Here is a 25,451-nt window from a genome sequence, read left to right on the forward strand (position 1 = left end):
AAACGATCAATGGCTGCCTATTGTAATTAGAATAAAATCCAAACTCCTCACTATGGTTTACGAGACACTGTAGTATCTGTCTCCCCCCCAACCCCAATCTACTACTGCTCCCCTCAGTCAGCAAGAGCCCTGCCATCTTTCTTTCATAGGCCAAGCATGTTCCTGCCTCAGGATCATTGCACTGGCTATTCCCTTCTGCCTGGAATACTCTTTCTCCAGATCATTGTGATGTGGGTGATGTTGGATCTGCTAGCAGTTTCTGAGTGTGGGCTGAGATCTTGTCTCGTGAAGCCGAAGAATGGAAACACAGACCAGGGAGAGGCAAAAAGTTTTAAAAAGAGGATAGTTTATTAGAGGCAAGAGAAGAGCGGGAGGGGGTCCCAATGGGAGGTGCCCCATGACTGAGGCAAAAGCTCTTACTTTTATACCTTTCCTTTTTCTGTTTGGGGAAAGGGAGTTGTTTGGAAAAGGGAACTGTTTGAAGAAGGGAACTGGTGCCTTCTAATGAAATTCGTCTACCAGGTTTGTTCTGCTTGCCCATCCTGGAGGAATTAGCAAAGTAACCCACTCTGTCTATCAGATCAGCTCCATTTGTCAGGCCAAAATGAATTTTATGATTAACCTCAAGGCCTTGTTACATTATGTCCTGGAGCAAAGGAGTGATTTCAAACCTGAAGTTTTAGGATATGACTGTCTTTGTTTATTCCACCAGGGACCTCCCTGTCTACCTAGGGACATGCTAACTCTCCTGTATCAATTGCATGGCTGACTCCTCCTCAGGCCTCTACTCTAGTGTCCTCACTGAAGAGAATCCTTCCCTGACTATCCTATCTAAAACATTCTCTCTTCTGCTACCACTCTATTCCATTATCCTCTTTTAGTTTGTTTATTGACTTATAGGTACCTAAAATTATGATATTTGTTTTCTTTTTCTTTTCTGTGATTATTGTCTGGCTCCTCTCACTAGAATGTAAAATCCATGAGGATAGGAATCTTAGGGAAGCAACAGAACATAGTGGTTAAGAGCATGTTTTCCAGAGCCAGACTGTCTAAATTCAAATCCCAGTTCTGCTACTTATTAGTTGGTTGCTCTGGGAAAGCTACTTAACTTCTCTGTCTCAGCTTCCTCTTCTGTAAAATGGGAATAACAGTAATACTTCATAAGGTCATAGCAATGATTAAACTGAATACATGCAAAGCATCGTATCCTCAGTACCTAGAAGAGTGTCTGGCATGTAGTAGGTGCCTAAGAAATAGCTGATGGCTGATTGCATGAATGAATCCTTGATGCCTCCAGCTCCTTCCTTTCTTTCCTGCCTAGTTCCCCCCTCAGAACTCTTCCTTCAGGAAGCTTTTTCCCCCTGACTTTTCCCTTGCTATTCCTTTATTGTGGCAGCACACTGAACTCGAATGGGTTACCTTTCAGTCTCTCCTGCTACTCAAAGGCAAGGACTTGCTTTTATTTATCTTCGCCACCCCCAGTAACTCCTTCGTTGACTGGCAAAGTCTAAGCTCAGTAATTGTTTTTTGAAAGGATAAAGGGCCTGAAGGAATGAAGTCTCCCTTCCAACCCCCAGCTTTAGCAGCTGCTCCCAGTTCCCGCCAGCCTTTACTCCACCCCCACCATCTCCATCTGAATGCCAAAGCCGTTAGTTCCTTGGCAGCATTCAGCCTAATCACTCAACATCTCAAAGCGAATTCCCCCGCAGGGTATTTCTATCCAGCCCCAAAGTATCCACTTACTAGCAACTCCTGGTAACCTTTTGGGGGTGAGTAGGCTTGAGGGCCCGGGGAGGGGTGTATGTCTCTCGTCTTTCCAGTTGTCTCCTGCGGTATTTTTTTCCCCATTTTTTACGCAGACGGGACAGATGAATATCACCCTCCCCTTGCACTTCTCACAACCTTTGACATAATTATTTGTGACAAATTGATTTAAAGTGCGGCTGCAGGAAGAGAAACAAGCATATCTCGCTTGGCCTTCTGGGATTTGTAGTCCTTCAGGCACTCGAGCTGCCTGGCTTGTCCTGTAACTGCGGACTACAGCTCCCAGGCCTTCTCCGATTCCAAACTGCACAGACTCAGAGCCCCATGCCTGGAGGACGTGGTTACATTGTGTCTATTGTAATCCCTGGACTTGTGTGTTTGTACATTTCTCGGGACGTGAAATTGAGACTGAAAAGCATGGCAGATGAGCAAGAAATAATGTGCAAATTGGAAAGCATTAAAGAGATCAGGTAAGTGGAACGTTAAAGCGCCTCCCAGGCCCCCTCGAAGCCCCCCAAAATCCCTCATTGAGGGAGAGGGCTGAGTTACCTTGGAAAGTATCTATTGTTGGACTACTTGCGGAGGGGGCTGAAAGGAGCCCATATACCACGGATTTCAAGGATGGGAAGGAGGTTGGGCAGAGTCGAAACTGAGACTAGTAGAGAGACAGGGAGACTGACAGAAAGACCTCGCCAGATGGTCTGAGAAAGCCAGAGAGAGATACATCGCGGGGCGGGGGCTGTTGATCCCAAGACAGCTTTATTCTTCTTGGAGTGGGAGTTGGGGGCCGGCATTCTTGGACCCATTATTTTTTTCAGTGCTTGTTGGCCCCAAGGTGTATGTGGCTCCTTGCTGTTTAGGAGTCGAAATTTTTTTCAGTCTCCCATTCAACTTCAGGACGTGGAGCTCGGGTGAGCCTTTTGAGAGCAGAGTCTAGCGCCTTGGGGCTGGTCGCATGTACCAGGGACTGCTGGCGGGGGTTGGGAGGGGTGCGGAGGAATCCCAGCAGGCCGGGATTGGGAGGACAGCGACCGCTCGCGCGTGTGTATTTCTTGCTTTCACTCATTCAATACTTTCTTCCTCTCCTATCCGGGTAGGGGGATGGGAGCGATGGAAACTGGGGAGGAGGTCGCTGCATCAGATTGTGGAACCGCAGCTGCTGCTCCGAGGCGACAGAGGTGAAGGGCAGGCAGGCAAAGAGGGAGTTGCCTGCGTCCCCCAACCCCTCCTTTGCTCTGGGAGCGGCTTTGGCTAGGCGATGATGTGTTGTCCTTGCTCAGAACACAATAGTGCCGGGCAAGTGGATTGCCTGGGCCGGCACCAGGCCTTCCTTCACCTGCCCTCCTCTGCCGGAGCACCCCCTCTCCCATCGCCCCAGCTACCACCCTTTGAGGGTGGTATGGTTCGGGCTGTCTCCCTTTAGTGTTTTCCAGGAACCTGGAAAAAAAGAGGAGAGGATTATCAAATGTGTCAGTTTAAGAAATAAGACTTTAACCAAGAGATTTAAATTACCCTTGGAGTGAATATCTAGGATAAGATTCACAAATTATGGTGGTGGGGAAGCACCTTGACTTTTTTTGTCCTTTGGAGGGGTTGCATCTTTACTTTTGCAAACGAATGAAAGGAAGGGAACTATTATTTACTGAACTCTTGGTGTGCCAAGCCCTTTGACCTACTATCTCTCATTTCAGCAAGAGTCCTGAGAATTTCCTGTACCTCCTTTACAACTGGGAAAATAGAGGCTCAGAAAATTTAAGTAACTTTTCCAGAGCTAAATAGCTTGAACATAGCAGATTTTGACAGGAACCCAGTCAGTCTGCATGGAGAGGCTCTGGTCTTCCCACTTTATCCCATAGAAGGTCTATCCGAGAGGGGGCATGTTTCAAATTATTTTCTGCAAAAGTATCAGGAGATAAGGAGTGAGATACCTTAGCGCAGGAAAAGGCCAGCTGTCATAATAACAATGCAGCTAATAAGAAGCTTAGGTGTGCAAGTGGAGAGCCTAAACTTCTACTCTTACTGGGCTTTAAAGGAGCCCCTGCCCAAACCCCAAGAAAAGGAAAGTTAGGAGCAAGGAAAAGTGATCCCTCCCATTGGGGACTAAATGGGGGCTATGACTTCTACTCTTCCCAGTGGTAAACCAGGCATTCCTACCTCTACTAGCGGGGATGGGATCATCAGAGGCCTGGAGAGAGGGCTGAATTCCCACCCCCAACTAGCAGTAGCAAAAAACCCCTCCCCCAACCTGGATGTCAACCAGAAACCCTAGGCTCCCTTTCCCGGCAAAGGGAGAATTTAAGAGGAGGCCTGCAAAAGCAAAAGATTTAAAATAGATCCAGAGTGTTCACATTTAATCAAAAAAGATCACATGCCATGCCAAGATTATCAACTTAAATGACAAAAGACAGTAAACAGATGTCAGCATTGAGATTGAGTATTAGAATTATCTGAAAAGGGTTTTAAAGCAGCCATCACTAAAATGCTTCAATGAGCAATTGTAACACACTTGAAACAAACTAAAATAGAAAATAGCATATAAATAGAAATCTCAACAAAGAAATACCAGGGATGCCAAAAAAATGAATACACATTGTAGTATTCATCTTTGGTTATTGGTATATACTGAGTATTACAATTTTAATACTGTTTTTAACTTTCTTAAAATGTGTATACATTTTTTTGGGCACCCTCTATGTAAAACATAAAGAAGAGCCATATGGAAATTTGAGAACTGAAAAAATGTAGTAGCCAAAATAAATCTCTAAAAGCTCTTAAATCTTGCTTAACAGCAAGGTAGAGGAGACAGAGGAAAGAATCAGACAACTTAAACATAAAACAATAGAAATCACCCAATCTAAACAGCAGAGGGAAATTAGATACTAGATTTTTTTTTTTAATTTATTGGGGTGACAATTGTTAGTAAAATTACATAGATTTCAGGTGTACAATTCTGTATTACATCATCTATAAAGATACTAGATTTAAAAGACAGAGGAAGAGGGGGAGAGAGAGAGAAGAATGAAAGCATTGAGCAGAACCTCGAGACCTGCGGCAGTATTTACATTGAAGAAATAATGGGTAAAAACTTCCCAAAATGAGCAAAGGACATAAACCTCCAGATTAAAGAAGCTAAGCAAACACCATCAGGATAAACCCAAAAAAATTCACACCAAGACACATCATAGTCAACTTTCTGAAAGCAAAAGGCAAAGAAAAGATCTAGAAAACAGCCAAAGAGAAACAACACTTTACCTATACTTTCAGAGGAAAAAAAAAAAAAGAATGACATTAGATTTCTCACCAGAAACTGACGAGGCCCTAGCGAGAAGTGGCACATTTTTCAAATGGTGAAGAAAAAGAACCATTAACCCAGAATCCTATGTCCAGTGATAATATCTTTCAGGAATAAAGAGATAATCAAGACATTCTTAGATGGAAGGAAATGGAATTTATTAGTAGGAGGTCTACCCTATAAGAATGACTAAAGTAAGTTCTTAGAACAGAAAAGAAACAGAAAGAATCTTGGAACAAAGAACATAATAAGAAAAAACATGGGTAAAAACAGAATTTCTTTTCCTCTTGAGTTGTCTGAATTATGTTTGATAATTGGATCAAAATTTATCACAGTCTCATGTTCTCAATGTATGTAGAAGAAATATTTAAGGCATATTATAAACAAGAGTGTAAAGGGTTGTAAAAGATTGGTAAAGTTTCTATATTGCATTTGAACTGGTAAAATGACATCAGAAGACTATGATAAATTATGTATATATAATGTAATACTGAGAGAAAACACTAAAAAAACTATAGAGAGATGCACTAAAAAAACATTATAGATAAACCAAAATGGAATTTGGAAAAATATTCAAGCACCCACAGGAAAGCAGGACAAAGAAAACAAAAACTGAAAACAGAACAAACAGGTAACAAAAAATAAAACAGCAGACTTAGCCTTAACATATCGATCATTATGTTGACTATAAATGGTTTAAATACACCATTTAAAAGACAGAGTGGATTTAAAAAACATGACTCAACTATATACTATCAGATATACACTTCGAATATAATGATCAGTTAGGTTTAACTGGTAAAAAGGATGTAAAGGATGAAAAAGATGCCATGCAAACAATCAAAAGAAAGCAGGAGCAGATATGTTATTATCAGATAAAGCAGATTTCAGAGCAAAAAACATATTCAGGGACAGAGTGGGGCATTACATAATGAGAAAGGGTCAATCCACCAAGAAGGCATAACAATTGTAGATGTATATGCACCAAAAGTGATTTAAATTACCCTGCTTTTAACAATTTTACAGCATTGTACAAAGGTTACATCACTTAGTTTAAGAATTTAAAATGGGGCTAAAGTACTACAAATATGTACTTGATGTTCACATGTGGACAGGTATACATGTATGAGAGGTGGCGAGAAGGAACTGGAGAAAGGAACTAACGTTTGTTGGACGGCTACTAATTTAAAAGCTCCTGGCTTGTTTAATACTTAATCTTCCTAATGGAAATCTGTGGTAGAAATTATCCCCATTTTACAGATAAGGATACTGAGGCTCAGAGAGGTAACACATCTAAGAAAGAATATATTTTATTCACATGGCATATGCATTTCAACAAATGCTGATAATCTGATTAACCATTATTCACAATTCAGTTGCTCTACTGCTAAATCCCTTAAAAGGAGCTGCCTATTTCTGTTAAAAAATAATGTTATTTCTGGGCTGAAGTAGTAGGGATGGTGGCAATATCACTTAAAGACCTGATTAAGTCAAACAGAGCCAAACACACCCCCAGGCACAGGCCTAGAAATATACACGTTCAGTGCTTACACACTCCAGTGGCAGAATTTGAAGTGGGAAATGTTTCAGGAATGGATCCTCCCACTACAGACCATTCCCTACTCCTGACTCAGACCACGTGCCCAGCCTTGTTTTTCCTCCCAATCCCAACCACACTCCAACACTGTGCTCATCCATTCCTTAAGGTTTTAAGTGGTGATGAAGGAACATGTGGAAAGGGGAAGAGAAGACTGGAACAAAAAAAGGAGATGGAAAAGGGGGAAAAAAGGGAGAAGAAACCATGAGGCAGAGAAAGTAAGTTCAGTCACCACTAGATGAACCAGAGCCCTTCACCGGCTCCCCAAATGGGTACTAATATCTCCTTAACATGAACATGCCATCCATACACACACATTGCACACACCCATGCCCTGATGCACACATAGCCATACACTATGAGTTTCCCTCACTTAAGAAAGGAAAAACTCATTTTGGAAGTAAATATTGTGGTATTAAGTAGATGCTCTGAAGTGTAAGTTTCTGCTGCAGGTGCTCTTTTTCTCTCTACACATTTTTTTTCTGTGTGACTTCCTTTATTCCCACGGCTTCAGATATTATCCCCCAGATCCCCAGTCTCTCTATCTAACCCCTAACTTCCAAGCTTCAGCCCAATAATCCCACAGCCTACTGGGCTTGTCCACCTTGTGCCACAGACAACTCAAAATCGCCAACTCTTAAGACTTTGTCTCTCCTTGCCCCAATCCGCCCGAAACCTCTGGTTTAATGCCATCATTCTCTGCACAGTTACCTCAGACTGAAATCTGAATGTCAATGTTTATTACCTTTTTTTTTTTATAACTCACCTCTGATCATTTACTAAGTTCTACTGTTTCTACCTTCAACATCTGACTCAAATTCCTGCCCCACTTTCCACCTCCACACTGACTGCCCCATTTTAGGCCTTCATCATGACTGGCCTGGATATTTGTAATGTATCCACCTATAGAATTACTTTTGTCTTCATTCCCCCTCCCCCCACCGTCCATGCCATCCACACTGCTGTGAGAACGACCTTCCTAAAGCACTGGTTTTATTATATTATTCCTTTAACACATTCATTGACTTCCCATTGCCTATAGTAGTATTTTTTCAAAACACATGTCATAAACCATTAGTAGATCATGAAATGAATTAGTTGCTCATAGCAGTTTTTCAAAAGATTTTTTAAATAGAACAAAGTAAGGTAGAAAATACCAGCATAGGCTGCATAAGAAACGGTAGGTATTTGTGGAAACTTTTGCTTCAGTTTTGTATCTGTGCATGTGTGTATTGGGTCACAATGTGAAACTCATTTTTCACTGTAGATCATTTACTGTGTATCTATTGGACAGGCATTTGCCTATAGTTGTTGCCATGATATTCATGCCCCTCTCCCCCACAAGTCTGGCCCAGACCCACCTTTCCAATCTTATCTGCTACTACTCCTTTCCATTCACCCTATCCTTTTTCTTCACAGAAGTTCCTCACTGTTTGATACATTTCCATTCCTCTAGGCCTTTGCCATTGTTTATTCCTCATTCTTGAATGCCATACCTTCCTTCCATGGCTGTAAATCCTAATTCATTCTTCAAGGAAGACCCAGCACAAACACCACCTCTTGTTTAAAAACTTCTCAAATTCCCATGTCAGTGAATCCCTACCCGTTTGGGCTCCCACAGGGAGATTTATTATAGCACTCAAGTTATTCTGCCTTATGCCAAGTTTTGAATTGACATGGGTCTCCTTCCTTCATTCAGTCACTGCTGTAGCAGTTTCAGCAGGTTCCTCTGTCACCTGGCTTGAGAATTGACTCAGCTCCCGTTCTCACTCAACCGCAAGTCCCAGGACCACTGGTACCCCTGGGACTTAGTGATGGGCAGGTCAAACCAAACAATGCTAACCACAGGAGAGAATGGAAAGGCATTGACATTTTGTAGTGAGCAATAAGAAATTCTTTAAGGCGAACTGTTCTTAGAAACCCGCTGTTTTGACAGTAGCTGTTTTCTCAGATGAACAAATATGAAATGGAAGAACACTTGGTATTTAGGCAGTGTTCTCAAGAAACTATAGGAAGAAGGAAAAGCTGGTGGTTTTCTTCATTTAATGACATTTATCAAGCACCTGCTGTGGGTCATACACAAGGCTGGGATATTCTGTGGGGACCACTAACATGAATTAGACCTGCTCTCAAGGCTCAGCACACTGGATTTTCCATTTCTTGGCTCTGTGATCTTGAGCAACTCATTTTTTTCTCAGCTTCAAATTTTTCATCTGTAAAAATGAAGCTAAGCATACCTTTTTCATACAGTCACGATTAGGATTAAATTAGCATGAAGGTCTAGCACAGTTGCATTAATGTAGTAGACCCCCCAAAATAATAAATATTGTTATTAAATAAAGACTTTCTTAACACCCAATTCCTTCCCAGTTCCTGGCACTTTATATAATAGACTCTTAATGATTGTTAACTGAATGAATGAAAGCCTCTCCCCCATGGTAATGTTTTTCATTCTCTGAGTCTACTGAAATTACAATCAGTACTCTGGATTTACCACCTGTTTGCATTTATTTTTATCCTCCAAATGTAATTGTTGAGCCCCACCGATGGCCAAAGCAGTGTGATAGATGATATGGAGTTTACAGAGAGAAATATGGTATAGTGCCAGTCTCTCGAAGTCTCTTGTGTATATAATTATCTGGATTTCCAATTGCTTCATGCATAAATCTGTACATTTAGAAGATCCAGATGACCATACCTGCATGCTTTTGGGCTAGTTCCTTTTCCATTCTGGACACTCGTTTCTTCAGCTCTGAAATGAAGGGGATGGAGTTGATTGGTGGCTTGGAACTAATGTTCTGAGGAGCCCTGGTAAGGTATATCAATGGCTACTCTGATAGAGCCAGCCAGGGTTAGATTTGAAGAGAGACCTCTAAAGGACTCTGGGAGACTCACTTCCACTTCAACCATAACAGTTATGATTTGATCTACTTTCTGTATTGTATCATAATCAGTTATTTGGTTTGAAAGAAAGGGGTCTTATCTATCATCCACAGGATCCATCACATTGTTGGGTAAATGGTACTTGCTTAGTAAAAGTTTTTGGTCTGGTTGATTGGTAGAAAATGGAAAGAGAAGGAAGTTAGTGTGTGTGTGTGTGCATGTGCACTTACGTGTGCAGTTAAGCAGTGGCTGGCATAATGCCCACTGTAGATTTGAGAAAGGAAGGACATTTTATTTAGATTTAATCTTAGCCCAGACAACCCAGTTTTTGGACAGAGCATGGAAGGCTGGGCATTAGATACTAAGCCTGAAGAGCACAAGGGCAACGGGTCCCCATTTCTGTTTTTCATTATTAATCCTCTTCCCATTCCTCTTGGGGACCTCAATTGACTAACTCAATTAAAAATTTATTTCCTTTACAGAAACCTTTGACAAGTCATTTATTGTCCTGGGAAAACAGGAGCAGAGGAGTAGAAACAGCTTAGAATTTGGGTTTAGGTGGTGGTGTGTGCTTAGATTTAATTCTGTGTGTAGTAACAAGCCATTAAAGGATATTTTATTAACAGCTTTATTGGGTTGTAATTTTCATAGCATAAAAACCATCCATTTTATGTGTACAATTCAATGACTTCTAGTAAATTTAAGAGTTATGCAACTATCACCACAGTACAGTTTTAGAACATTTCTATCATCCCCAAAAGAATCCTTATGACCAGGTTCAGTCCATCTCTGTAATCCACCCCAGGTAACCAGTAATATACTTTATACAGATCTGCCTTTTCAGGACATTGCATGTGTTAGGTTGGTGCAAAAGTAATTGCGGTTTTTGCAATTATTTTTAGCCTTTTAAACCGCATTTACCTTTGCACCAACCTAATAATTTAGCATATTGTTTTTGAGGCTCATATACATAGTGGCATATATCAGTATTTCTTTCCTTTTACTGACCAGTTGTATCCCATGCTATGGATATACCACATATTGTTTATTCCTTCACCAGTTGACATATATTAGGGATGTTTCCACCTTTTGGCTCTTACGAATAATTCTGCTCTGAACATTTGGATATAAGACTTTGCATGGAGATATGTTTTTATTTCTCCTGTTTAGATTCCTAGGAGTGAAATTTCTGGGTCGTATGATAAGATATACATATCCCTTTTTGAGATACTGCAAAACTGTTCTCCAAAGCAGTGGTGCCAGTTTCCATCCTCAGAAACAGAGTATGAAGATTTCAGTTTCTCTACCTGTTTAACACTTGTATTGTGTGTCTAAAAAGGACATAGCCACCCCAGTGGTGTGAAGTGGTAGTTCTTTGTAATTTTAACTTGCATTTCCTTAATGACTAATCCTGTTGAGCATCTTCTTCATGGGTTTATTTGCCACCGGTATATTTTCTTTGGTGAAGTGTCTATTCAAACCTTTTCCCCATTTATCAATTGGCTTGTTTGTTTACTTATTGTGAATTTTGAGTGATCTTTATATGTATATTCTCGATACAAGTACTTCATCAGACACATGCTTTGCAAAGATGTTGTCAGTGTGAGATTTGTCTTTTCATTCTCTTAACAGTGCCTTTTGAATTGAAGAAGTTTTTAATATTAATGAAGGAGTCCAATTCATTGGTATTTTTTATGGAGTGATGTTTGTATCGTATGAAAGAAATCTTTGCCCAAGCCAAAGTCATAAAGATTTTCTCCCATATTTTCTTCCAGAAATTTTATTCTTAGGTTTTAAACATAGGCATTTGATCCATTTTCACTTATTTTTTGTACCTGATATAAAATATAGGTTGAAGTTTGTTTGTTTATTTATTTATTTATGCATGCAGATATCCAGTTGTGTCAGGACCATTTGGCGACAAGGCCATCCTTTCTCCACAGCATTGCCTTTGCACCTTTGTCAAAAATCAGTTGTCTATATATTTGTGGGTTTATTTCTGGACTCTTTATTCTGCTCCATAAGTCTGTTTGTGTATCTTTATGCCAGTACTTAACTGTTTTGATTACTGCAGCTACATAATAATTCTTGAAATCAGGCAGTGTGAGTTCTCTCTGTAATTCTTCTGCAGAATTGTTTTGGCTGCTCTAGGCTCTTTGCATTACTATATGAATTTTAATTCCAGTAGCAATTTGTACCCCCAAAAAAGCATGTTGCGATTTTGATAGGGTTGCATTACTTATATAGATTAATTTGTTGGATTTCACTAGTGTTTCAGATAATGTCCTTTTTCTGTTCTACGATCCAGTCCAAGATACCACACTGCATTTAGCTAGCTTTCTTTTGAATACTGTTAGCATGGTGTATGTTCTTCCATCCTTTTACTTGTTTTTTTATACTTAAAGTGGGATTCTTATGGGCAGCTCATATTCTTGTTTTTATTTTGTTTTTAATGTAATCTATCTGCTTTTTAATTGGGGGGTGTTTAGTCCATTTATATTTAATGTGCTTGTTGATACGGTCAGGTTTAAATCTACCACCTGGTTGCTTTCCATAGATCTCATCTGTTTTTGTTCCTTTTTCTGTCCCTTGCTGCCTTCTTTTAAATTAAGTATATTTTGTGGTTCCATTTGACCTCTTTCTGACTTATTAGCTATTATTCTGGGTTTTTTGTTGTTGTTTTTTTTCTGTTAGTGATTGCTTTAGAGTCCATAATATACTTATTTAACTTGTCATAATTTATCTTCAGTTGATCTCATACTACTGCAGATATACCATGTTTCCCTGAAAATAAGACCTAGCCGGACAATCAGCTCTAATGTGTCTTTTCGAGCAAAAATTAATTGTAATATAATATAATTGTATTATATTGTAACATAATATGTTATAGTATATGTTATAATATAATATATTATATGTTATAATATAACATATAATATGTTATAATATAATATTAGACCGGGTCTTATATTGTATAAGACTGGGTCTTATAGTAAAATAAGACCTGGTATTATGTTATGTTATGTTATATTTTATATTTTATTATGTTGTGCCCGGTCTTATAGTAAAATAAGACTGGGTCTTATATTAATTTTTGCTCCAAAAGAGATGTTAGAGCTGATTGCCAGCTAGGTCTTGTTTTTGGGAAAACATGGTAGTATAAGAAACTTACAACATTGTACTTTCATTTCTTCCTTTCTGGCTTCTATGCTATTACATTGATGTACTTCTTGGTTGATTATCTTTTTTAAGTAATTTAAATAATGAGAAAAAAAAATCACTATATTTTTCCATGTTCAGTGCTTTATATTCGTCTGCTATCATTTTCCTTCTGCTTGAAGGACATCCTTTAACATTTATTGTAGAGCGGGTTTGCTGGTGATGGTAGCATTCCAGCCTTTTCAGGTCTGAAAAAGGCTTTGTTTCACCTTTGTTATTTTCACTGTGTAAAGAATTCTGTATTGGCAGGGTAATTTTTTTTTTCTCTCAGTACTTTAAGAATGATGTACCACTGTTATCTTGCTTCCATTGTTCTTTGTCCTCTGCCTATTTTCCTCTGGCTGCTGTTAAGATTTTCTCTTTATCATTGGTTTTGAGCAATTTGATTGTGATATGACTTGGTGTAGTTTTCTTCTTGTGTCCTGTGCTTGAGGTTTATTGAACTTTTTGGTTTGGTGCATGTATAGCTTTCATGAAATTTGAAACTTTTTGTTGATTAATGTTTCAAATATTTTTTTATTATTTTCTCCCTCCTTCTTGATCTCCAGTTACCTGTATTTTTAGCCACTTGAAGTTATCCTACAGTTTGCTGATGCTGGTTTTTGTAAATCTTTTTTTCCTCTACATATATCATTTGGGAAAATTTCTAGTATTGCTATGCCTTCATGTTCATTAATCTTTGCTCCTTTATTGTCTAAATTGACTAATGTAGTTTTCATCTTAGAAATTATAGTTTTCATATCTAGATATTTTATTTGTCTCTTTTTTATCTCTCATGTCTCTACTTAATGTGGCTGGTATTTCCTCAAGCTTTGTGAACATATGAAATGCATTCATAATAACTATTAGTGTCCTTGTTGTCTAATTCTCTCAAGTACTGCGTTTTTCCAAAAATAACATCTAGCTGGACAATCAGCTCTAATGCGTCTTTTGGAGCAAAACTTAATATAAGACCCAGTATTATATTATATTATATTATATTATATTATATTATATTATATTATACCCAGTCTTATACCCTGTTTCCCCGAAAATAAGACCTAGCCAGACCATCAGCTCTAATGTGTATTTTGGAGAAAAAGTTAATATAAGATCCGGTCTTATTTTACTATAATATAAGACCGGGTTTTATCTAACATAATATAAGACTAGGTCTTATATTATTAACCTTTGCTCCAAAAGATGCATTAGAGCTGATGGTCAGCTAGGTCTTATTTTCGGGGAAACACGGTATCACAGTAAAATAAAACTGGGTCTTATATTAACCTTTGCTCCAAAAGTCGCATTAGAGCTGATTGTCCGGCTAGGTCTTATTTTCTGGGAAGCACGGTCCACTTTGGTCAGTTTTGATTTATTATTCTCCATGTTATGGGAATGCTTGCGGAGGATCTTCCGAAGCTTATAGCATGCTCTCTCCACAGGTCTCCCTTCTCCAAAACTTGTTCCACTGAACTCCAGATGCCCTGGGCTTCCCCAGACTCATAGCTCCATTTCCTTAATTAAGGTAGATCACCAGACTGTCTATATAGGTAGACACCAGACTGATTAAGGTAGATCACCAGATTGATCACTTCCCTGTCCCTGTCTTGCAGCCTAGACTATTTCTCTAGGCAGAAAGATGGGGCAATCTTTGGGCTCATGTAAGCTTTTTTATCTCTCAAAATCACTGACCTTACTTGCCTGATGTCCAGTGACATGAGCACTGTTGTTTCATATATTTTGTCTGGTGTTTTTGTGGTTTGTTTTGTTTTAGCTATTTTGCATGAGAAGGTAAGTCTGGTCCCTGTTAACTCTGTCTTGACCAGAAATGGCAGTCAAGATTATTCCCCAAATTTGGTTTAAAAATATCATGCTTCCCCATCTAAGATACACATATTTTATATTTTAAAAATATAAAGTCACAGTGTGTCTTAAATACAATGCTACCTTTCAACTACTGTTGGCCAACAGGTAATTATGTTGTTGTCAATCAATGAACGAGCACATGTGAACCTGGCCATGGCTGTTCATATTATCATTCTTTTAATTGGCTTATCTGCATGATTGCCACTGTATGTGTTTAGTTTAATTGTCATTTAAAATATCTTCAAAAAGATTTCACCATGGTTCTCCTTGAAATGAAAAGTTATTGTGTAGGAGGAATGACTCAGGCTAGAAATTTGATAAAAATAGTGTCTTAAGTAAGTCTACAAGAGCTCTTTCAACAAGTATCAAATTGACATTTAAATAATAAGAAAACATTTTGTCATAATTTAATTGGTCACATTTTTTCTCAGTAGTGAATAAAATAATGTGTACCTTATGTTCAATGTCATCTTAAATTAAATTTAATACAATAACCAATTAGCCAGGGTATTGATAAAACTAATCCAACAGGGTTTCAAAATAACAGTGGTTAAAACAAGAAAGATTATTTTTCTTTCACATAATCAATCTGGGAAAAAGCTGGTATGTGTGATTACTCAGTGTTGGGGACTCAGGTTCTTTTTATTTTGTTGCTTCACCATGTATAGGGTGTTACTTTCATCTCCATGGTTTAAGATGGCTAAATGTTGTGTGCACATTTTAGGCAGTGGGAGTAAGGCAAAGGTGAAGTAAATGGCATACTTCCATTTAGTAGAGTCACAGCCTAGAAGCTGTACATATCACATGTGTTTTCATCCATTGCCCAGAACGTTGTCACATGGCCACAGATAGCTGCAAAGGAGATGGGGAAGTATAGTCTCTATTCCAGGCATCACATGCACAGATGAAAATCAGCGGTTCTATTACTATCGAAGGAGGGGAGAATGAATTTGGGGGGACAAGGGGCATTTGTGTTCTGTGACCCTAGGGTTTTTAAATTGTTGGAGCTGCCTATGGATGGAATATATTGTCTAGAGAAGTAGTGAGAGCTCCATGACTAAATTGTTTAAAGAAGGCCTAATTAAACACTTGGCAGTGGTATTACAAAAGGCATTTAAGTAGTGGTTGGGGAAAGAACAATAGATGCCTTTGAAGGTCTTTCCCAGCCTGGAGATTCACATGTGCTCAGGTCCTACTCACATTGGTCTGGAAGTCCCTGGAACAACTTTCTGCATGTGAATCACTTGGCTGCTGTCAAAGTCCAGCATTATCCTCATTTGGCTTCACTGCAGATATCCAAATAAATACAGAGACCTTTGGATAAAATTCTTATTTAACCCTCAGTGATTAAGGTTTGGGCGGTGGGGGCCAGAGCCACAATAACTAGGTAAAGTTCTTAATCAGATCTTGGTGGTGGTGAGGTAGAGCTACTAGGTGAGTTGGGCAGAGGTTATGTAAGAGAAATGAGACGAGACCAGCTCAGGGTGTACTCTGTTACAGGTGTCCAGTTGGGTGGATCCCCCAAGCTTCTCCATTGCTTCTGCTCTCTGAGTACAAACACAGATACAGGAACTCACATGCACTACTGGTAGGAGTGGGAACTGCTCTAGCCATCCTACAGAGCAAATTGACACTGCTTAGAGGAAATAAAAATATGCATTACTTGTGTCCCATAATTCCCACTCCTGGGATACAGCACCCTAAATTTACTTAGAAAAGTATAAGGATATGCATTGAAGTGTTCTTTGTGGAGTGGGTAAATGAAAGCAAAGTGAGTCTATCCTTGGAAGAGTGGACAGGTAAAGTGTGTGGATGGCCACACTTAGAAGCAAATAATCCTGGATCTTAACGTCCGAGTGCTGCTTGAAAATTATATATTATCATTTGTCTACAGTGTGTGTGTGTGTATGTGTATATAATATTAATCTGCTTAGTCTGCCACAATGAAAGATATCATTGTAGCTTTATAGCAGACATTTATTTTCTCACAGTCCTGGAGTCTAGATGTCTATGATATAGGCGCCAGCAATTTTGTTTTCTGGTAAGGGTTCTTCCTGTCTTGTAGATGGCTGCCTCTTTCCTGTGTCCTCACGTGGCTTTTCCTTTGTTCTAGTGTAGAGATAAAAGAGCTCACATGTCCCTACCTCTTCTTATAAGTGCACCAATATTATCATATTAGGGTCCTCCACATTAGAGTATCCTTATAATTCCCTAACCGTCCTCTCTCCAAATATAGTCACATTGGAGATTAGGGCTTGAACATATGTATTTTAGGGGAACACAATGCATTTCATAACATTCCATCCTTGCCCCCCAATGCATGTCCTTCTCTCATGCAAAATTAATTTATCCCCTCCCAACAGCCCCAAATGTCTTAACCTATTCTGTCATCAGTGTCCAGTCCAAAGTCTCATTTTAATATCATCTAAATTAGGTTCGGGTGAGACTTGAGGAATGATTCATTCAGAGACTAAATTCCTTTCTAGCTGTGAAACCAGACAAATTATATGCTTCCCAAGTATAATGGTAGGATAGACATTCCATTTTTAAAAGGGGGAAATCAGAAAGAAGGTAGGGATGACAGGCACCAAGCAAGTGCAAAACATAGCAAGGCAAACACTATTAGATTTTTATGGCTTAAGAATAATCTTCCTTGAGAAAGAAATTGAAGAAAATGCAAATAAATGGAAGGATATACTGTGCTCAGGATGGGAAGAATTAACATCATTAAAATTTCCATGCTACCCAAAGCAATCCACAGATTCAATGTAATCCATATAAAATTATCAATGACATTCTTCAAAAACTAGAACCAAATAATCCTAAAATTTATATGGAACCATAAAAGAACCCAAATATCCAAAGCAATCTTTAGAAAGAAGAAAAAAGTTGGAGGTATCATATTACATGATACCAAATTATAATACAAGGCTATCGTGATCAAAACAGAATGGTATTGGCATAAAAACAGACAGTGGATCAATGGAATAGAATAGAGCCTAGAAATAAACCCATACTTGTAGGTTCAGTTAATCTATAACAAAGGAGGCAAAAATATACAAGGGAGAAAAGACAGTCTCTTCAACAAATAGTGTTGGGAAAACTAGACAGATACCTGCAAAAAATGAAACTAGACTACTTTCCTACATGATATACAAGAATAAATTCAAAATGGATTAAAGACTTAAATGTAAGACTTGAAACCATAAAACTCCTGGAAGAAAATAGGCGGTAAACTCTGAAATTGCTCTTAGCAATATTTTTTTGGAATGTCTCCTCAGGAAAGAGAAACAAAAGAAAAAATAAACAAATGGGACTACATCAAAGTAAAATATTTTTGCATAGTGAAGGAAACCAACGAAATAAAAAGACAGCCTACTGAATGGCAGAAGGTATTTGCCAATGATCCATCCAATAAGAGGTTAATGTTCAAAATGTATAAGGAACTCATACAACTTAACACCAGAAACAAAAAACAAAAGCAAAAAAACAAACACCAAAAAAATCCAATTGAAAAATGGGCAGAGGACCTAAATAGACATTTATCTAAAGAGGACATACAGATGGCCAATAGTATATAAAAAGATGCTAAATATCACTAATCATCAGGGAAATGCTAATTAAAACTACAATGAGATATCACCTCACCTGTAAGAATGTATCATCAGTGAATCAACAAACAAGTGTTGGAGAAGATGTGGAGAAAAGGGAACCCTGTGCACTGTTGGTGGGATTGTAAATTGGTGCCATCCTGGAAAACAGTATGGACATTCCTCAAAAAATTAAAAATAAAACAACCATATGACCCAGCAATTCCACTGCTGGTATTTATCTAAAGAAATCCAGAACACTTATTCGGAAAGACATATACACCCCTATGTTTATTGCAGCATCATTTTCAATAGTCAAAATATGGAAACAACCTAATTATCCATCGATAGACTAATGGATAAAGGAGAAGTGGTACATATATACAATGGAATATTACTTAGCCATAAAAAGAATGAAATCTTGCCATCTGCAACAACATGGATAGACCTAGAGGGTATTATGATAAATGAAATAAGTAAGACAGAGAAGGACAAATACCATATGATTTCACTTATATGTGGAATCTAAAAAAACAAAATAAATGGGCAAACAAAACAGAAATAAACTCTTAGACACAGAGAACAAATTGATGGTTGCCAGATGGGAAAAGACATTGGGCGGATGGGTGAAAAAGGTGAAAGGGATTAAGAAGTATAAATTGCCAGTTACAAAAATAGTCACAGGGATGTAAAGAACAGCATAGGGAATATAGTCAACAATATTGTAATAACTGTGTATGGTATTAGATGGGTGTTAGTCTTATTCGGGTGATCACTTTGTAAGGTATATAAATGTCTAATCACCATGTTGTGCACCTGAAACCAATATACTATTGTATGTTAATTGTAATTGGAAAATAAATTAATTGAAAAAAAGAATAATGTTTGGCTGGATGCTTTGAGCAGCATCACACCCATGACTATTTGTGGCAATCCCACCTCCACAGCTCTTCAGTTGCCTTTCTTCTGAGGCACGAGTCAGAGACATCCTGACCCGCTGAAACTGAGGAGTGGAGCTCACCTTCTGAAACTCAAGAGGAAAATTCCTTGCCCCTTGGGCCTGTTAGGTGTGGGCCTATAGTGGGAGTGGCATACCTGATGATTAAATGAACTTAACTTTAAGGAGAAAGCATGTTTGTAGCAAAATAACGTTATTGTCTTGTCCTGTAGCATCCCAGAAATCCAAAAACTTTTCTATATTTTATCCTCTCCCTGCTCCCCTTGGTTCATACTGATAGTGTCTATACCTCTATAATCCTATCTCTATTCCTGACTTCTGCTTAGATACCTGATTAAAATCATGAGGCCTCTCCTCATGGAGTGATTTTTCCATCCCCACACTTAGTGTTCTCACCAGAACATGCTTTATCATTTTTTGCAATATCGATAAAATGAGAATTTTCCAAATCTTCAAGTTCTAGTTCTTTTTTGCTTAATGATTAATTTGATTTATCTCTCTATATATCACATTGTGTGTTCACCATCCAGAGTTGGTTCTCTTTCCATCACCATATGTATATATATTTTTAAATATTTTTATTGGGGAAGGGGAACAGGACTTTATTGGGGAACAGTGTGTACATCCAGGACTTTTTTCCAAGTCAAGTTTGTTGTCCTTTCAATCTTAGTTGTGGAGGGTGCTGTTCAGCTTCAAGTTGTTCTTTCATTCTTAGTTGAGAAGGGCGCAGCTCAGCTCCAGGTCAGGTTGCCCGTTGCTAGTTGCAGGGGGCGCAGCCCACCATCACCTGCGGGAGTCGAACCGGCAACCTTGTGGTTGAGAGGACACACTCCAACCAACTGAGCCATCTGGGAGCTCAGCAGCAGCTCAGCTCAAGGTGTCGTGTTCAATTTTAGTTACAAGGGGGCGCTGCCCACCGTCCCTTGCGGGAGTCGAGGAATTGAACTGGCAACCTGTGGTTGAGAGCCCACTGGCCCATGTGGGAATCGAACCGGCAGCCTTTGGAGTTAGGAGCATGGAGCTCTAACTGCCTGAGCCACCGGGCCGGCCCCCATCACCATATATTTGATCACCTTTACCCTCATCTACCACCTATCTCTCTACTCTTGCATTTTACTGTGAGCAAAAAGGAGAAGCTAGTCCTCATCTTCAACACTTGGCTTAAAAATTTCATCAGCTAAATACCTAATTTTATTGTTCACAAGTTATATCTTCCACAAAACACTAGAACAATATTCAGCCAAATTCTTTCCCACTTTATAACAAGGATCATCTTTTCTCGTTTCCAATAGCATGTGCCTCTTTTCTCTTTGAGACCTCACCAGAAGCATCTTTAATATTTATATTTCTATCAGCAGTCCCTTCAGTGCCATATAGGCTTTTTCTAGCATGTACCTCAAAACTTTTCCAGCCTCTGCTAATCAGTTCCAAAGCCACTTCCACATTTTCAGGTATTTATTAAAGTAGAACCCCACTTAACAGTACCATAATCTGTATTAATTTGCTCAGTTTTCCAAAACAAAATACCACAGGCTGGATTACTTAAACAACAGACATTTATTTTTCTCACAGTTATGGAGGCTAGAGGTCCATGGTCAAAGTGCCAACAAATTTGCTTTCTGGTGAGGGCTCTCTTCCTATCTTACTTGGCTACCTCTTGCTCTGTTCTCACATGGTCTTTCCTCTGTGTATGCAGAGGGAACAATCTCTGGTTTGTATTCCTCTTCTGATAAGGGCAGCAGTCCAATTGAATTAGGGTCTCATATTTATGACCACATTTAACCTTAATTACCTCTCTGAAGACCCTCTGTCCAAATGCTTTCACATTGGGGGTTACAGCTTCAGCATACAAATTTTGGAAGAATACAATTCAGTCCATAAGAATCAATCTATCTCTCTCTCTCTCTCTCTCTCTGCACATCTGTGTATGAATACGAGGTCTGACAAGTTTGCGAACTCGTTGCAACGATGTTGCTAAACTTTTTTGATATCAGAGGGATTATACATTATGAATTTGTACCAACTGGACAAACAGTTAACCAAGTTTACTATTTGGAAGTGCTGAAAAGGCTGCATGAAAAAGTTAGACGAAAACAACCTGAACTTTTTGCCAACAATTCATGGCTCTTGCATCACGACAATTCACCAACTCACACAGTACTCTCTGTGGGAGTTTTTAGCCAGTCAACAAATAACTGTATTGGAACACCCTCCCTATTCACCTGTTCTGGCCCCCGATGACTTCTTTCTTTACCCAAAGATAAAGGAAATATTAAAAGGTAGACATTTTGATGACATTCAGGACATCAAGGGTAAACGACAATAGCTCTGATGGTCATTCCAGAAAAAAGTTCCAAAATTGCTTTGAAGGGTGGACTAAGAGTTGGCATCAGGGCATAGCTTCCCAAGGGGAGTACTTCGAAGGTCACCATAGTGATACTCAACAATGAGTTATGTAGCACTTTTTCTAGGATGAGTTTGTGAACTTAATTGTCCGACCTCATATATATTTGCACGTGAAACAATATTACACTGTTCAGAACAACAAATGAAACAAAGAACGGACATTAAATATTTTTGAATGGTTGCCTATGGTGGGGTGGTAAATGGTATAGGGAATGGGGATAAAAGGGAAGGGAGGGAGGGAGGGAGGGAGGGAGGGAGGGAGGGAGGAAGGAAGGAAGGAAGGAAGGAAGGAAGGAAGGAAGGAAGGAAGGAAGGAATTAGATAACAGAGAAGTCTTGTCTGCAGAGGAAAAAGAGAGTGGAACTGAGAAAGTACTTGAAACAATAGCATAAAACTGCCCAAAGTTTTAAAGAGACATACACCCACTGATTCAAGTACCTTTATGAAACACAAACAGGATAAACCCATAAAAACCCAAACCATGACACATCATAGTTAATGTCTGAAAACTAGAGAAAAATAATTTGTTAAGCCAAAGAGAAATGATACCTTACCTATAGGTGAAACTATTGGAATGACAGTACTTTTCTCATCAGAAAATATAGAAGCCAAAAGGAAGTGGCATATGATTTTTCAAGTCCTGAGAGAAAAGAATCAGCAACCCAGATTGTAGCAAAAATATGTAGCAAGGGCCACCGGATGGCTCAGTTGGTTAGAGCGTGAACTCTGAAGAACAGGGTTGCCGATTCGATTTCCACATGGGCCAGTGAGCTGTGCCTTCCACAACTAGATTGAAGGCAATGAGCTGTTACTGAGCTGCTGGAGGGGCGGCTGGATGGCTCAGTTGGATAGAGCGCAAGCTCTCAATAACAAGGTTGCCAGTTCAATTCCTGCATGGGATGGTGGGCTGTGCCCCCTGCAACTAAAGATTGAAAACGGCGACTGGACTTGGAGCTGAGTTGCGCCCTCCACAGCTAGATTGAAGGACGACAACTTGGAGCTGATGGGGCCTGGAGAAACACACTGTTCCTCAATATTTCCCCCCCAAAAAAATTTTTTTTGAAAATGTAGCAACGATATCCATCAAGAATGAGGAACAAATCAGACATTCTCAGATGAAGGAAAACTAAGAGAATTTGTCACCAGCAGATCTACCCTAAAGTAATAGCTAAAGGAATTCCTCTGAAAAGAAAGGAAACAATTAAAGAAGAAAACGTGGGATATAGAAAAGAAGAAAAACCAACAGAAAGAGTAAAAATATGATTAAAATACAATATAGTTTCCTTCTGCTTAATTTTCTAAATTATTTCTGGTGGTGGTAGCAATGATATAGTGCTGTCCAGCATAGTTCTCAATGAATGTGGAAGGAATAGTTAAGAGAGTTATCAATGGTGGAGGGTAAAGGGGCATTAAGGGGAGGTAATGTTTCTAGTCTTCGCTCACAATAATAAAATGATGACACAGTACTCTATGATAAATTGTGAAATATACCTAGACCAACCATTACAAACTGTAAAAAGAGATGCAATTAAAACACTGTAGATAAAATGTAAAAAAAAACATGAATCACGGGAACTTAGCAAAAAATAATCAAATAAGGAAGAGATGAAATAGTAAACAAAAATGCAATGATACACTTAACCCTAACTTATCAATAAGTACCCTACATATAAATAGCATAAATACTGTAATTCAAATACTGATTACACAAGAGGATTAAAGAAACATGGCCCACTGTATGCTTTCAACAGGAAACTCACTTCAAATATAAAGATATAGGCATGTTGAAAGTACAAAAATAGAAGAAGTTATGCCATGAAAACATTAATCAAAGGAAAGCAGGAATGGATAGATTAATATTAGGTAAAGTAGACTTTAGAGCAAAGGAAATTACTAAGTACAGAGAGGTACGTTACATAATGACAAAAGTGTCAATCCATCAAGAAGACATAGTAATCCTAAATAGGTATAAACCAAACAACAGAACTGCAAAATATGTGAAGCAAATCTGATAAAACCAAAGGAAGAAATAGAGAAATTCACAATTACAGTTAGAGTCTTTAACATGCTTCTGTCATTTGATAGAACTAGGGTATAGAACTCCACAACACCATCAATGACAGGATCTAATTAACATTGATAGAACACACCATTCAACAACAGGATACACATGCTTTTCAAGTGCCCGTGGAACTTATACCAAAAAAGATAGAACATCTCCTGTTGAGCAAAATAATCCTCAACAAATTTAAGACTGGAAATATAAGACTGTTCTTTGATAGTAATAAAATCAAACTTGAAATCAAGAAATCAGAAAAATACCAGGAACAATTTACAAACATTTGGAGAGTAAACAACATATTTCTAAAATCTATATTTCAAAGATAAAGTCTCAAGGGAAATAAAAATACATTAAACTAAGTGAACGTGAAAATACAACATAATTCAAAATTTGTGGGATGCCACAAAAACAGTCAAGAGAGGGAAATCTTTAGCAATAAATGCTTAATTAGAAGAAGAAATGCCTCAAATTAGTCATCTAAGCTCACACCTCAAAAAAACTAGAAAAAGTTCAAGTAAAGTCATGGCAATCAGAAAACAGGAAATAATATAGATAAGAGCAGAAATCAATGAAATTAAAAGTAGAAAAAACAATAAGAAATCAATGAAACACAAAGCTGTTAGTTGAAAAATATATAAAATTGAAAAAAACCCTCTAGCAACACTATCAAAGAGAATAAGTAAAGAGAAGACACAAATTATTAACCTCAGGAGTGAAACAGGATTTGTGTAGACCCCACAAACTTCAAACGGATAACAAGAGAGCACTATGAACAACTCTGCTGATATAAATTGAACAAGTTACATGAAATAGACTGATTCTCAAAAAACTCAAACTACCACAACTCACCCAACGTGAAATAGATACTTTGAATATCCCTGTAACTATTTAGAAAGTTGAATTTGTAATATAACAATCCCCAAACCAGAATCTTCATGCCCATATGGTTTCATTGGAGAATTCTACTAAATAGTTAAAAAATAATTAACACTAATTCTTAGCAATCTCTTCAGAAAGTACAAGTGGAAAGAACACTTTCCAGTTCATTTCATGAAGCCCTTTATACCCTGATACCAGTTCCAGAAAAAGGCACTACAAGAAAATTTGAAATATAGTAATAAAGTGGTAGGAATTTCTTTTTCTGATTTCAAAAACTAATCAAGACTATGGTATTGGCAAAGGGACCGACACATAGATAAGTGGAACAAAATTGAGAACCCAAAAATTGACCCACACAAGTTCAACAAACTGAATTTTTACAGAGGTGCAAAAGTAAACCAATAAAGGAAAGATAGTCTTTTCAAAAGATGGTGATGGAACAATTGGATATCCATAACCAAAAAACTGAATCTCAGCTTAAACCTTACTCTTTATACAAAAATTAGACTCATAATGTGCTGTAAATGTAAATGTAACTATAAAACTTTTAGAAAGTATTATAGGAGAAATTCTGCAGAACCTAGAGCTTGGTAAGGATTCTCAGGCATGACACCAAAGCATTATCCATAAAAGAAAAAAATTGGTAAATTAGACTTCAGAAAAAACCATTAAGTGTTCTGCTGAAGGCTTGGTTAAGAGGATGAAAAGACAAGTTATTGACTGGGAGAAGATATTTTGCAAACCACCTGTCTGACAAAGGACTCATATTTAGGATATATACAGAACTCTCAAAATTCAACTATGAGGAAAAACAACAACAATCCATTTAGAAAATGGACCAAAGACATGCACAAACATATCGTGGAAAAGGGTATATAGATGGCAAATAAGTACATGAAAAGATTTTCAACGTCACTAGCCACTAGAAATGTAATTTAAGATCGCTTTGAGGTATC

The 25,451-nt window shown here is 38.3% G+C and overlaps 1 protein-coding gene across 3 annotated transcripts in view; it reads left to right on the plus strand.

The window, feature by feature from the left end:
• Nucleotides 1–1,887: 1,887 nt before the first annotated feature.
• The window catches only part of ZC4H2 (zinc finger C4H2-type containing), a 33,709-nt gene continuing 10,145 nt past the window's right edge, over nt 1,888–25,451 (plus strand). The window contains exon 1 of one of the 3 annotated variants that reach the window (XM_019718870.3): nt 1,888–2,234. In XM_019718870.3, coding sequence (XP_019574429.2) covers nt 2,089–2,234 — 146 coding nt within the window. In that variant the 5' untranslated portion in view covers nt 1,888–2,088. The remainder of the gene's footprint in view (nt 2,235–25,451) is intronic. The other 2 variants (XM_019718869.3, XM_074323561.1) reach the window with 2 other exon arrangements.

The sequence above is a fragment of the Rhinolophus sinicus genome, chromosome 18, assembly GCF_057876585.1.
Source record: "Rhinolophus sinicus isolate RSI-liver-muscle chromosome 18, RSI-T2T, whole genome shotgun sequence".
Lineage (NCBI taxonomy): Eukaryota > Metazoa > Chordata > Mammalia > Chiroptera > Rhinolophidae > Rhinolophus > Rhinolophus sinicus.